Source organism: Podarcis cretensis (assembly GCF_951804945.1).
Source record: "Podarcis cretensis genome assembly, chromosome: 9".
NCBI classification, from domain to species: Eukaryota; Metazoa; Chordata; class Lepidosauria; order Squamata; family Lacertidae; genus Podarcis; species Podarcis cretensis.
In genome coordinates, this window is record NC_137178.1 from 40,054,172 (window position 1) to 40,070,110 (window position 15,939).

The 15,939-nt window shown below is 41.0% G+C and overlaps 1 protein-coding gene across 1 annotated transcript in view; it reads right to left on the reverse strand.

Annotated features, from left to right (window-relative positions):
* The window catches only part of LRBA (LPS responsive beige-like anchor protein), a 357,313-nt gene that overhangs the window by 5,534 nt on the left and 335,840 nt on the right, over positions 1-15,939 (reverse strand). Inside the window, 2 exon segments of the mRNA XM_079990486.1 lie at positions 2,202-2,398; positions 5,817-5,918. Of these exon segments, the coding sequence (XP_079846612.1) occupies positions 2,202-2,398; positions 5,817-5,918 (299 nt within the window).

The window sequence follows — 15,939 nt, forward strand, 5'->3', positions numbered from 1 at the left end:
GGGGGCAAGTCTGTCAGTGTTTCAGTTTCACAATATTGCCCTCAGGATTTGGAATATAAAAGATGTTCTTTATCTCAAGAAGCGGTTTAAAGTTCTGATGTTGCCTCAATATGAAAATACCTTTGGTTTCTACTAAGTGGTAACCTAATGACAACTCAACTTTTTTCCAATACAGTGGTACTTCGGGTTACATACGCTTCAGGTTACAGACGCTTCAGGTTAGAGACTCCGTTAACCCAGAAATAGTACATTGGGTTAAGAACTTTGCTTCAGGATGAGAACAGAAATCGTGCTCCAGAGGCACGGCAGCAGCAGGAGCAGCATTAGCTAAAGTGGTGCTTCAGGTTAAGAACAGTTTCAGGTTAGGAACGGACCTCCAGAACAAATTAAGTACTTAACCCGAGGTACCACTGTATATAGTTCAGATGTGCAAATAATCTTCCAAAGCATACATTTTAAGGAATCTTCCATATTCATTTGTTTCTGACTTGCACTCCCCTCAAACAGTCTCAAAACTCAGATTTGTGAGAGACCACTATTCTGAAAAAGCAGACCTGTCAACATGACAACATTGGTATAAAGCAGCAAGAGCCAGTTAGATACTTCACTTTTCAAAACAGACTCAGGAAAGAAAAATAAATTGGTTCCTTTGGGCAGAATAGCATACTGGCCTTGTTTAGGATAGAATAACTTTAGTTCTCTGGACGGCCTGCCGACTTAGATTTAAGTTACTCATTAAGATATCTAAACATTGCAAGGCAGATCTGCTGTGATATGCTGTTAGCCTAAGTTCCACTGAGCAATACAATATTTAAAGCAAAAACAGGTGGAATGTGTTGATTAGGCCCTGAGTATATCCAGACTGCCTAAAAGTTCTCTTGGTAGCATTTTTTTTTGTACTTGTATACAAGACAGTAAATCAGAAGATTATACTGTCTGAATAGAACAACTGAAAGCTTCAGCTTTGTTGGCTGTGCAAACTGAGCCCACAGATACTATATATATATATGTGTGTATATATATATATATATATATCAGAACAATTTGAACACACTCAATTTTTCTACTACCATCAGAATGTGAAACTGTTGGACTCCAGTGCCTGTGGGCAGAGACATTTTGAACACTCTCGTTTTAATCATCCTGTTGCCGCGTTCCTTGCAGCATGATAAAGTACAGAAGCTCTGGGGGAAAGACTGTGGATTGCTTAAGACTAAATCCAAGTGGGACTGCTGCGGGAAAATAATGGCTTGGTTTGTGTGTAATGCTGGTCTACTGAGAGTAGAATTTCCATTGCATAAAGCGACACTCCTGAAACCTTGGGAATGACAAACACTACAGAAATTGTTTTAGCCAGCCAAGGGATTGTGAGATATTTTACAGATTTACTGGTCTAGCTGACAACATAATCACAACGGAAAGCGACACGTTATCAGCACAGTTATTGTAGGAAAAGGAAGTTAAAAACACTAAGTACCAGGGGGCTATGGTAACACCACCACAAACACTTGGCTGTGAAATATGAATAGTATGGCAAGTATAAAGTATGAATTGATAATACATTTAATGCAGGTGGACATGTGAAACAAGTTACAGGCATTTTCCCCATATAATTATATCTGTAAACAATTAAGAGCGTGATTCTCCTGTACACAAAAATCAGCTTGTTATGTCGCTGGCCCCATGCACCAGCTGATCCAAAAGTTCAATCCTGCTTGGTTCTGGTGTGCCAGTGAGTTTTCTGCAGCAAACTTGCTGGTGCACCTGAACCCTGTGGAAAGAAGGATTGAACTCCCTGCACTGGGTTTAATCCTGCTTGGTGAGCATCTCCCCCCACTCCCGTGGATCCACTTTGACACATGGACAGCACAACCTACCTGCCAACCAACTGATATCATTATGACACCGGATGAGTGGCAGGTGGATGATCCCACTCATCTGTCAAAGTTGGCTTGCAGGTTGTGGAAGAAAAAAGTCTGGTCTGCCAGGCTAAAGACGCTCCCCATTCCTGTTTTAATTAGTTTTTCTTAAGGTGTGTCGTACTACAAACCAAACAGATAAGTAGGGGAAGGTACAATTAAGTTTTGTGTCTTCATTCTTCTTCTTTTTTTCTCACTTGCTGAGAAAACACTGAAGTATAAGACTTCAAATGTATGGAATTATAACGATGCTGCACACGGAATGAAGTTTAAAATGCTCACCCTTATATTATCATCAGTTTCCATAGTCGCTTGCAGTTTCCCATTCACACTGAATACGCAGAAGTGACCATTGTCATAGTATATGACACAGTGACCCTCTCTTGATGCTTGGATAAGCTTTGCTTTCAGACAGTTTTCAGGTGCTTCTAACGCCCTCAGTAGATCTCCATTCATAGAATGTATGAGACATGGTCCTTCTGATGAAAGAGGAGGAAAAAGGCAAAAATGTTAACACTTTCTACAGATGCTAGCAAAGTAGATCTGGCTCTTTCTCTGATTGTGATCATAACAGGAAAATAAGCTGGTTCGCTTAGACAATGCGGCAGTGTCATTAAAACTCTATTTAAGACACATATATCTTGCCATTCCTTCAAGTCAGAGCAATGTACATGTTTTTACCCAGTTTTATCCTCACAGGAACCCAGTGAGGTCATTAGGCTGACAGTGTGTGTGACTGGCTACATTCACTTATTTATTCTTATTTATTCATTACATTTATTTCCCGTCTTTCCTCCAAGGAGTTCAAGGTTCTCCTCTTCCCCATTCTATCCCCACAATTTACCCAGTAAGGTGAGTGAATATCTGAACCTAGGCAGTGAGGAATCCTACCACACATCCCCTTCCCTAAAACTCAATGCTCCACACCCTAGTAGTAAGAGAAGAAAAATGGTGCCTTGCTATGCATGTTTACTCAGAAGTAAGTCCTACTGTACTAACAGAACCATGCTGCAGAAGACAGAATCAGAATTCAAAATTACCTTAACAAATTGGAGAACTGGGTGCAAGCTAACAAAATGAAATTCAATAGGGACAAATGTAAGGTTCTGCACTTTGGCATGAAGAGGCAGGTGCACAAATATAGGATGGGGGACACCTGGCTTACTAGCAGTACATGTGAAAAGGATCTAGGGGTCTTGGTGGACCACAAGCTTAACATGAGTCAACAGTGTGATGCAGCAGCAAAAAAAGATAATGCTATTCTAGGCTGCATCAACAGAAGTATAGTGACCAGATCAAGGGAAGTAATAAAGGTAAAGGTAAAGGTACCCCTGCCCGTACGGGCCAGTCTTGACAGACTCTGGGGTTGTGCGCCCATCTCACTTAAGAGGCCAGGGGCCAGCGCTGTCTGGAGACACTTCCGGGTCACGTGGCCAGCGTGACATCGCTGCTCGAGCCAGAGCCAGAGCCGCACACGGAAACGCCGTTTACCTTCCCGCTGGTAAGCGGTCCCTATTTATCTACTTGCACCCGGAGGTGCTTTCGAACTGCTAGGTTGGCAGGCGCTGGGACCGAGCAGCGGGAGCGCACCCCGCCGCAGGGATTCGAACCGCCGACCTTTCGATCGGCAAGTCCTAGGCGCTGAGGCTTTAACCCACAGCGCCACCTGCGTCCCTAAGGGAAGTAATAGTACCGCTCTATTCTGCCTTAGTCATACCACACTTGAAATACTGTGTCCAATTCTGGGCACAATTTAAAAAGGATGTTGACAAGCTGGAACATGTGCAGAGGAGAGCAAACAAGATGATCAAGGGTCTGGAAACTAAGCCTTATGAGGAGCACTTGAAGGAGCTGGGTATGTTTAGCCTGGAAAAGAGGAGACTGAGAGGAGATAGGATAGCCATCTTCAAAGATCTTAAGGGCTGTCACATGGAGGAGGGAGCTTGCTTGTTTTCTCCTGCACTGGCGGGTAGGACTCGAACCAAAGACTTCAAGTTGCAAGAAAGGAGATCCCAACTAAACATTCGGAAAAACTTTCTGACAGTAAGAGCTATTCAGCAGTGGGACAGACTCCCACGAGGGGTGGTGGACTCTCCTTCCTTGGAGGTTTTTAAACAGAGGTTGGATGGCCACCTGTAATGGATGCTTTAGCTGAGATTCCTGCATTGTGCAGGGGGTTGGACTAGATGACCCTCAGGGGTCCCTTCCAAGTCTAAGATGCTATGCTTCTAAGTGCGTATAGGATTGGAGCCTGAAGGTTTCTTTGGGAAAGGAATTTTGCATTTCGGGGTTGGGGAGGAGCTCCAAGCCGACAGTCTGTTCCAACAACAGAGTTACCTTCCCCTATAACATACCGTATTTTTTGCTCTATGACACACTTTTTCCCTCCAAAAAAGTAAGGGGAAATGTGTGTGCGTCTTATGGAGCGAATGCAGACTGTGCAGCTATCCCAGAAGCCAGAACAGCAAGAGGGATCGCTGCTTTCACTGCACAGCTATCCCTCTTGCTTTTCTGGCTTCTGGGATTCAGAATTTTTTTTTTTCTCGTTTTCCTCCTCTAAAAACTAGGTCTGCCTTATGGTCTGGTGCGTCTTATAGAGCGAAAAATACGGTACTTCTTCTTCTTCTTCTTCCATTTCTAGTAAGAACCAGGAGAAAAGGCTGAAGGTCAGTATTTTCTCCACTGTTTCTCTTACTAATGCAAAATGGCAGCTACCGCCTCCTGATGGCCTGAGCGAACTGGTGAACTGGGCATGTTCAGAAAAGAAGTCTTGCTCCCAGCCAAGGAACTCATGTGCTACTGATGTGGGTGGATCTGACTTAAGGGAGGAAAGACCCCCTGCCTGCGTTTTTGTAGAGAGGGATTTGCTTGCTTGCCGCCATTGCTGCCGAGTTAAAAACAAAACAGAAGGAGACTGACTGAAAAAGCAGCAAGCAGAATTTGGTAAAAAAAAAAAAAAATGGGGGGGGGGGGCTCCCACCTGGATCTTCCTGGTCTTGGATGAACATCTAAACACTAGAGGCCTGCATATCCAGGATAACTGTGTCTTTGGAACACAGTTTCTGCTTTTGAGGACCAATGGATCAACTTGTGGTACCTCTAGATACGAACGGGATCCGTTCTGGAGCCCCGTTCACATCTAGAAGCAAACATAACTAGTGACAGCATGTCTGTGCATGCGCGTGTCACTTTTCGTTGCTTCTGCGCATGCACGTGACATCATTTTGAGCGTCTGCGCATGCGCAAGTGGCGAAACCTGGAAGTAACGTGCTCCATTACTTCCGGGTTGCTGCGGAGCGCAACTCAAACACACTCAACCCGAAGCGCATTCAACCCGAGGTAATACTGTCTTGTTCTAAGAAGATGGAAAATATCTCTCCCCCTCACACACACATTGCAAACAAAATGGAAGGAAAAGGATTTTCCACAGGGATTTGAACCTAGCATGGGAGGTGATTTGTGGACAAGCAGAGGAACATATAACCGATACAAATATATTCTCAATACCAGTGAGAATATACATGAGGAAAACCCAGTGTCCATTTCTATTGGAACATAAAACATAAATGACATAATTTACGCTGCAGCACTGGTACACTCCAGGCAGAGGTCAGGACACAACAGAAAGAGAGGAAAAAGCTGTCCCCTGACGATTAGACATGGTTAGTCTCTACAAAGCACTATGTGGGACTCATAATTAAATGGTGAAATGTAACATTTCGTCTGTCTTGCTAGTTGTTCATTTGCTTTGCTTAGCTTTTCAAAATTGCTGAAGATTATTATAAGAAAAATGAATAAACTTAACTTTCATAGCCTAAAGAGTACTAATCTTCAGGTTTCAAGGGGGGGGGGAACATTTCCAAGTAGAGTTTTAGAAAAGGATGCAATAAAATTTACCTTTAGAACCACTTATTACCAGGCCGAGTTCAGCACAAATTGAAGCGCAGGTAATCTCATAGTCATGACCTGTCAAGATTGCTCGAGGAGTGGCAAATTCACCTTCAATGGGAAGAAAGAAAGAAATTCCTTTGTCACGCTTAATTATTTTATTTCATAAAATTTACACACTGCTTGATTGCAAAAAACAACTTCAAAGAGGTTTACAAAAGATTAAACAGTAAAATCAAGAAAAAATAACAACCATACTTTAAAACATACAAAAGTCAAGAATACTGAAACAAATCAAAATTACCTCAACTTTCTAAGCATCTGGGTAGGCTTGTCTAAACGGGAATATTTTTAGCATGCACTGAAAACATTACAGGGAAGGCACCTGCTTGATCTCAATAGGCAGCTAGTTCCAAAGTGTAGGCGCTGCTGCATTAAATGATCACATTCTTACAAATATGGAATGGGTATTATGTGGCACCCGCAGTAGTGCAAATTCCACTGATAGCGTTGCAATATTTATTTGCGTCATATGCTGTTGCCCACCAGTAAATGCACAATGCAGTTCCAGACAGCCAAGATAGAACAGAGAATGGAGCTTTTTAACACACAAGGCTCAATTCAAAGACACTGGTAAAATAAGCCTTAACTATGAGGTATTTGTATGTAGTCAATATGACTACATGGTCCAATAAAAGCAATTAAACTAGGTCAATAAGCCTATGGTTCCTTCTCCATAGAATCTGCAAATAGGCAAATTAATAAGGAACTCCTTTTGGGGGGGGGAGGGCAGGGCAGGGAATTCCATGAACAGATCAAAGCTGGCATGCATACAAGGCTTGCTCAAGACATTATGTTCCCTGAGGCAAAGTATAAGATGCTCCATCATTTTTGCTGTACCTAGGGTTGACGGTTGAATCCAACCCTGGCAACAGGGTAGCATCCTCCACTTGCTACCTTAGGGCAGCAAGACTCTGCTGGCCAACTAAGGTGAATGGCCAAAGTTCTCAGGAGGAATGGCTGGGAGACATGTCTGCCACTGATCGGTATCTATCACCTGAGGAAACGGTCTCACTTTGCCGTTTGATAGGATCAGACCTGCATCGTACAAGGAACTATTGGATCAGGTAGGTATTACAACTCAGTGGTAGAATGGTTCCATGCTAGGATTCAACCCTCATATCTGCTGCTAAAAGGATAAAATAGCAGATGGTATGAAAGTCCCCAGCTTGACATGCTAAGAGGCAGCTTCCTACATGGGTACAATGCATATCCTATTGAAATACTGGGCAAAACTTCAATCGATTTCAACAAACCAGAACACAAACTTGGAGTTCAAGCTATGTTTTTATTCTGCTGTATGCTGCACTAGACTTAATTTTATTTCCGAGAAAAGTGCTTTTTTAAAAAAAAACAAGGAAAAAACAATACTTTACTGCAACTCAACCCTGCTCCCTCTTTCAAACTACACAATTTTAAAATAGCCACCATAAATTTTTAAAAAGCTTTTATTTTATGGAAGATTTGGCAAAGCACACTCAAATCCAGGAAGTATGGCAGACAGTTCAGGAGGGGTGGTGGTGGAAATCATATTAAAAGCCTAAGAGCAGGAACCCTACTATATCTCCTTATGTTTATTAGGCGGTGCTTAGGTGACTGTGAACAGTCACTAAGCTTTTTTAAAAAAGTGGGGTTTGCTGATCTTTCCTGATCTAAGGCGCAGCTAAAGTAATTTTTTAAAAAAGCAGTACTTTTTTTTACTACTGACATGAATGTGCATGGTTTAACCAAAAAGTCCTTCTTTTAACATACAATGGTACAACTGCTGTGTGAAAGGTTGACTGATATGTATCTGAGATCATTGAGTTGCCTTTCATTTTGTGCCCGTTTGCTTCCATGGCATGGCCAGCTGTGGCAGTGCATGCTGTGTGTGTGAGATGAATATAGGATTATAAATAGTTCCAAGGAGCAGAGTTAGAGCTATTTGGAGAGCAATCTGTAGCTCATTCCTTAGGCAAGATGCTGCAAAAGGGCCATGGGATGACATAGCCACTCGCTATTACTCTCTTTCGCGTGAAGAATGACAGCACACTCATCTTTCATGCAAATGGCAACTTAAGGCTACTGCTCAAAGCTTCCATTTCTTAAAGTGGGTAAAGTAAACTCATTGAGGGTTGCCTTTCGCGGGCCACAAGCCAATAGCAAACAGGACCAGAGGCAAAATAAGGAAGGGAGGGATGTTTCTTTGCACGTAGGCTACATTCCAGCCATGCAAAAATCAGAAGTTTATATAGAACCGCAACCATACACATCTCTCCATCTTGGCAACCAGGACACATTCCAGCCAGGCAAAACTATTCAAGGAGGGGGGGGGGGCTTGCCTGGGGAAAGTCCTGAGAGCCAGATAGAGAAGTCTGGAAGGTCATAGTTGGCCCCCAGACCTGAGGCTCTCCACCCTTGCCATACAGGATAGGAAGGATGCACTGTAGTAAGCCCAGTTCAAAATGGCAGTAAGAGTAGTATGGACCTAAGACCAACAAAGGGTTTGGCACTCCAGCAGTGCTACCACACTCATCTAGCATACAGTACCGAAGCACATTTTGAGTCTGCATGCCCAGTCCTTTTCAGATTAAGGAGGGCCTGGAATGAGCTCTAACTGTAATTGCATTATTGGCACGAGTCACATTCAGGGTTTTCAAAGTCTGTTGCACTCTAAAAGTATTAACAGCTCATATTACCTAGGAATGACCAACAGCACAAAAGTTTTTAAAGGAAGAGGCAACAATAGATCCATCCAGACAAATATACACCCTCTCCCGTTCTGAGCTTAGAGTATATGAAAAGAGTGGCAGTTGGGTGGACTTAAAGAGTTTGGACGTTAAATGATGTTGCAATGCCAAGGATTCAAATGTAAAATCTTCAGAAGAAATAAATTAAACATAGGTTGAAAAATACAACATCAGACACAATCCCGAAGGTCGTATACGTTACTAAGTGTCTGGACTCCAGCCAGTTTCCACATGTATTTCCCTTGTGACTGCATAATTCATTTTTGCACATCAAATGTTATTTGAGTTGTTACCAGTTTAGCAATTTCATGTTTCAAATATATATATAATTAATTCAGATGCACAAGAAAAATTGACTAAATATTTTAAATAAGATGAACTGTATTTATAATTTTAACACAGGCTGCCTACATTGATGTAGCAATGCTATGTTTAAAAGGCTATTGAAAGTTTGTCTAACCTTCGTTCTCAGCACCAATGTAGTCTTATGGAACAGGAGTCCTTTGAAAAGTCAGACTGATTCCTTTGATAAAAATGTTAAGCATTTAGGGTTCTTCATGCTTCTGGTTTTCCAAATAATGGTGTCAACTCAGAAGCTGATTGTAGAGCAGAAGAGATTTCTTTAAAAAGCTTTTAAATTCTTAGTACCTCAGAAGATTGTCATGGTTTTCAGCAAAGAAAAGGGGGGGGGAATAACTTTGCTTCTGGTTTAAGGGGCACCACTTCAAACTTTTCAGAACTGCTTTGGGGGGAACTGGCTTCTATGTCTTCTTTGAAATCCCAGGGAAGTGACTTCAAAGAAAGGCAAGGCTTTGTCCCTTAAGCAGGTTTACGACCACTGATCCAAGCTTTAATGAAGGCCTGAAAAGAATGTTGAGTACATCTTTATGGAGATCCTTAAAGCAAGATGAACAAGTCAAATGAAATTAAAGAAAGTCCAAATCCTGTTCTAATATCCAAAACTGTTTTGCAGATTTATTTCGGGCAACACTATATTTAACACGGCCTCAAGCTCATTGTTAAAGCTTTACCTAAAACTTGAACTTGGTATTTAACACAACATTCACAAAACAAAGACAGTACCTTCTAAACCATATAAAACAGAGGAATCACGCTACTTCAAGAGTTAAAAAACACACACAGAAACCAAATCCGTTCTGTAGAATCCTTTTCCTTCCTACTAACTGTTTGCATAAGCTATAACTCTTACAGAATTAAAACAAAGAATTCATAACCTCAGAGAGTAAAAGGAGATTAGTTCTGTAGGGCAAGTAATATTGTACTAGAAAAAAATGGAAATTACTTAAATTTTCTTGAAAGTTTGTTCCTTGCTTGATTATGAAGTGTATCTGCTGTTTCATTCTGTTAGGCTTAAATTTCATAGAGAAAAAGTGAAAGAGAATCTGGAGAGGCAACCGAATGTGAATAGTGGTCCATGCATTTTAAATCAATCCAGCAGACTCTTTATGAATGTTGACTTCCAACCTACATTTAATCTACAAACCACTACTAATACTACTTTTTTTTTTACTTTAAAAGGTAGCCTTTGCTAAACCAAGCATAACTAGACTCTGTTTATTATTCAAAGCTAATTCATGTAAATAACTGATTTTTCTACAACTGTAGCACTTCAATATTACAAAAGCAATTATTATTTTTTTATGTCTCAACATAAAAATTTAATTAAATAAAACAACCCTTCTCTATTTTTATTGACTCCTGCTATAAACGTATCTTAAAAGGTTAGGTTAAATAAACGAAATCCGCTGTTCAGTTTAACTCCCTTGAAAGTATTTTAAAGCAAAACCGTGAATGTCTAATAAGATTTGAGTTTTGTTTTTGTTTTTTTACAATCAAGAGGTGTACAAATTTCATAAATAAATAGCTGAATGTTTAAATATGAGCTAAAACCTTCCTGATGTTGGCACATGTAGAAGAACCCCTACCAGAGACCAAGTAGCGCATAACAAGCATGCATGCAGAAAGCATGTCAGGTTCATACAGGGAATGTGTGGTCTGTACACACATCTTATATCCCTGTCCAATCCTTCCCTTCAGGCTGTGTATATCCCAAAGCGTTAATGTCCACATGGGGCTACAGAGCCATTTCCCCACCCACCCCTGTGTGTGTTTTTGTGCATATTCATCCACATGTGAGCACTCTCAATGCTTCCCATTCACACTAGTGGACTAGTGGGCTGTATTTGCACTGTGTGGTCTTGCCCCCTCCCCATGATTAGTACTTCTCCACCCGCCCTGAATTCCAAAAACCTTAAGCCCATTGTGGGCATGCATTGGTTCACCTGAGTGCACAACTCTTGTTTATTTTTTAGATACGAGTTTTCCTATGTACCAGACTTGCACAAAATTGCAGGTTAAGCAGAAGGAGAGTGCATTGTGCTCGGCCCCACTAGCAGCCCACCCAGGTATCCCTCAACAACAGAAATAGGGAATGCGGTGAGAGATGGCACCTAGGAAAATATCACAACAACACACTTTTTTAAAAAAAACACCACACCCACACAATGTGCTTCCATCGACAACTGGGTAACATGCAATTTTATGCTGGACACCCCTCCCCCCCAAAAAAACCCCCACATTATATGCAGGAAATTCTAATTAAATGGAAGGAAAGTGGAGGCTGTCATTTGGATGAGGACAACATTGTGCATATGATATGACATGAAAAACATGCACATGTAGGATGCAATAAATCCAGTTTAAATGGCCCTGTGTACACATCCTCTGCCAAAGAACACGCACCATAAGCAGAGAGAAAACAGGGCCCTATTATATTCTATGGGGGTCCCCACCCTCTTCATATTGTGTCCTAAATGTTCAAAAAGAGTTGACTTTTAAAAATTGATCTAGGAACCGAAAACGTGTGTACTAAGAACTTCTAAACATAGAAATATGAAATATGATCATATATAGCTGGTTCAGGAACAGTGAGATTGGTAACAGACTGCTATTATAACTCATAAATAAAATTATAAATAATTCCAGATACACTTATTAGCCAGGTTTTTTTTTCTTTTTAAAGAAAGCTGGTTCAAAGTTATTTTTTTAAAAAGGAAAGGAAACGGGAATGAATGAATTCAAAGGGGGGGGGGGAAATATAGTATAATACCACAAATGGTGCATCAGTATTTTAAAACATACAGGTATTAAAGTATTGATGCAATCTTTATGAGGCAGGAGCTCTTCCTTTCAAACAGGTGGTTTTAACATTCGAAATCAGAAATAAAAGTCTGAAAACAAACAAGGAATAGGTACTAGCTAATACAAAGCTAGCTAATACAAAGCTAGGATGCAGGTGGCGCAGGGACGCAGGTGGCGCTGTGGGTTAAAGCCTCAGTGCCTAGGGCTTGCCGATCGAAAGGTTGGCGGTTCGAATCCCTGCGGCGGGGTGCGCTCCCGCTGCTCGGTCCCAGTGCCTGCCAACCTAGCAGTTCGAAAGCACCTCCGGGTGCAAGTAGATAAATAGGGACCGCTTACCAGCGGGAAGGTAAACGGCGTTTCCGTGTGCGGCTCTGGCTCGCCAGAGCAGCGATGTCACGCTGGCCACGTGACCCGGAAGTGTCTCCGGACAGCGCTGGCCCCTGGCCTCTTAAGTGAGATGGGCGCACAACCCCAGAGTCTGTCAAGACTGGCCCGTACGGGCAGGGGTACCTTTACCTTTACCTTTAATACAAAGCTATAACTAAAGCAAACTTGATTTTTCCCCGAGGACTTTTATAGTTCTGTGGTTGAATAAGGAGTTCTCAAACCTGTGTACTTTAGACTCATAATATGATTTAAAAATAGTCAAATCAGCATGGACAATATTAGCATTTACATTAAGTGGAACACACAGAATGTCCCATTTCGGATTTATACAGAGCAACTTCTTAAGTTAAGAAATTAATTGAGGAAATTATTCTGAAGTTTCTCTCTTTGGCCCACTGGAAGAACAGCACTGACAAAAGAAAATTAGACAATCGAAATGGATCTATGGAGAGCACATATTTGTTGATTAGGAGAGGGAAACTAGCTTGAATAGAACATCTAATAAGGTAAATAAATGTTATATGTTAAGCGTATTACTCCAGTGCTACACATATGGAACACATTATATTTTTTATTCATTTACCATATGAATATTATTCCTTTTACAACATCCAACATCAAGCCTATAAACAGTAAACAGAGCCTTGTTTTGCCTGAAATATGAAGGCCTGCATTCCATCATGGAGCACTAAACCATCCTGGTCCTTCTGGATAATTTCATGCGTATCATTTTAGTGACACCTGAGCTTCAACACAGCAACACTGAAAAGCTGATCTCCATCTAATTTAAAACACAGCTAGCGTGCTGGCAATCTACTAAGGAAACCACCATTTAAAGTATTTGTGACAGAGGTGGAAGAGGGTGTGTGATAAAGGTCAACGCACACTTCCCCACCCACTTCACATTCCAGGCAAACACTTTTAGCATATATTTGTACACAATTCTGAAACATGAATACAAATGGGAAAATAGACTAAAAACAACCTAATCATTTTTTGGGGGGGGAGGGGATAGGAGGAGCTTTCCACTGTGAACAAGCAAGTGAAAGGTGGGAACAACTCTTCCCATGAAGGACCTAGGGAGATGCATCCAATGTGGTCCTGAGTCAAGGTCTCTCCAGTGCAAGGATTTCTGCTACATCTAGATTTCTTCAAGGAGAGCCCCCCCCCTCTCCAGAGCATATTTGGGGAGGGTGGGGGTGTGCAAAGGTGGGGGGATAAAGTCCCACTGCATAAATAGAAATCCTTGTGTTCATTGGCTACTGCCCATATTAACTATCCAATAGAGAAATACTATATGTCATTGTAAGGCAACAATGGTCACTTCTAATCACATTACTGATATGAAATACGAACCAGAAAAGCCAGTAAACTAAATAAATTCATATACAAGGAACCCTTCTATTTCCTCGAATGGTTCTGCAGTGCACATTATATGATTCAGAACTTCTGCCTCCATTCTTCCCCACCTTCTCCATTCACTTACTTTTCAAACGATAAGTAGTTATAATCCCTACTTGGACAAGAGAACAATTCTCTATTAGAACACATCCTCTATTTGAAGGACTATCTGGTCCAAATGTAGCAGCTAATGAAGAGTGAGGATGGGGAAATACCCTATGTTCCTTTTACAAGAAATTACTTGGAAAACATCTGTCAGGGGTTCATCTGAGAAGAGATGCGATTAGTGGCATTACATTCCTTACAATGTCCAATTGGCCCTCACTGCTGTAAAACTTGGAAAGAGATGCTTAGTGAACCACTACAAATAAATATTGCTGCATTCGGTCATCACTGTTGCGTGATATTTATTTCATAAAATTTATACACTGCTTGATTGTAAAAAAAAAACACACACTTCAAAGCAATTTGAAAAAAGATAGCAACATCAAGAAAAATTCACAACCATACCTGTTAACTGAATACAGACGTACTTCGGAAGTCGAACAGAATCCGTTCCAGAAGTCCATTCAACTTCTGAAAAGTTCGGAAACCAAGGCACAGCTTCCGATTGGTTCCTGATTGCGCAGGTGCACCGGAAACAATAGCGGAAGCTGTGCTGGATGTTCAGCTTCCAAAAAAAGTTCAAAAACCGGAACACTCACTTCCAGTTTTTGGTCTTTCAGGGTCCGGAACGTTTGACTCCTAAGGTGTTCGGGAGCCGAGATATGGCTGTATTGACTTTTCAACAGTCACTTGTTGATGGCAAGTGACTAATCAGCATGGCTCTGCTGATTGACAACGCTTTGACAAAATATTATAAACAACCATGAAGCATGATTGAGATATGTGATTGTTCTGGAGTACAAGACCTTGATTTCTCAACACTGAAAGTAACATTTCTACCACTGACTTTGCTACGACATGGATTGTTTTATGGAATTTCACATCACTACCAGTAGATGTCGCTCTAGGATGCTTGATTATAGAGAGCAAAAACTTTTTAAAAGACAGAAATGGAAGCTTTAAACAAAGGATACTTCCTAAAGGCTGCAACAGTGCTAAAGTTTGACACAGCTTTCATGTCCAGTAATTTATTTTAAAGGAACCCTTTGTTGTCCAGAATACCATTATGTGTTGAAGCTGCTCATACTGAAGAAATATAAATGGCTAACACATATGTAAGCTGGTATCATATTGAATGTTCAAAGTTTAAGACAAACCATTATATGCAACAGAGTAATTTAGCAACCCCATGAAAGCTTCCTCTACAAATATTATCTATTCCGCTTTTAGATATCTTGCTAATCCTTTTAATTCATTTTAATCTAAATGCCATTACATCTTGATTTATTGACATCTATGTAACTTAGTTCCCACCAGTGATTACTTGTAATAAAGGGTGGTGTATGAGAGAGAGAGAGGGAAAAAAATAAATTTAATTTTTATTGATCCATCAGACCTCAAAACCTTTTCTAAAAGAGGTTCTGATCAATGCATCCTTATGGGAGGAAGTATTCCTGGTTATCTTGGAAGAAACAGTGCACTGTGTGGATCTGCCCTTGAGGGTGACTCAGAAACGGAAAATGTGGCATCTCAACTGCTCAGCGGGACAGAATATTGCCATCCTATTAAAGAACTTAACTGGCTGTCAATTAACTACCAGGCTAAGTTCAAGGAGCTGGTATTACCCCTTATATGAGCAACCAGTCACTGTGCTCTGCAAAAGATACATCACAACAAGTTCATTCCACATGACATCAAAACTGGGCCTAGTGTGGCAGCACCTTATCCTTTGGAACTCCCTCCTGTTACATATCAGATGGGCACCATTTTGTCTTTTTGGCGACTGCTAAATACTTCCCCGTTGCAAAAAAACATTCTAACCAAAGATTTTTGTCCCAGTCAGCAACTGTATTGGATTTGAAATTGTAGAGAGATAGTAATAATAATAGTTCTCTTGCATACCGCCCCGTGTCTCTCTCTCTCTCTCTCTCTCTCTCTCTCTCACACACACACACACACACACAGACACACACACACAATGGCAAAGATATTTTCTTATCTTCCTTCCTTTGGAGGTAATGGTCTAGGTTAAAGATAAAATATGAAATGTATATACATTCACATTATTTTACCTTCCCAAAAGACTGTTCAGTTAAAATTTCTTTGGTCTAAGAGATTTGAATCAATTTACCATATTTTTCCATGTATAAGACTAGGTTTTTTCCCTTAAAAATAATGTCAAAAATTAGGGGGCGTCTTATACACAGATGCATCTCCCCCCATTTTCTTAAATATGAGTCCCCCAAAATAGGGGGCGTCTTATACATGGGGGTGTCTTATAGATGGAG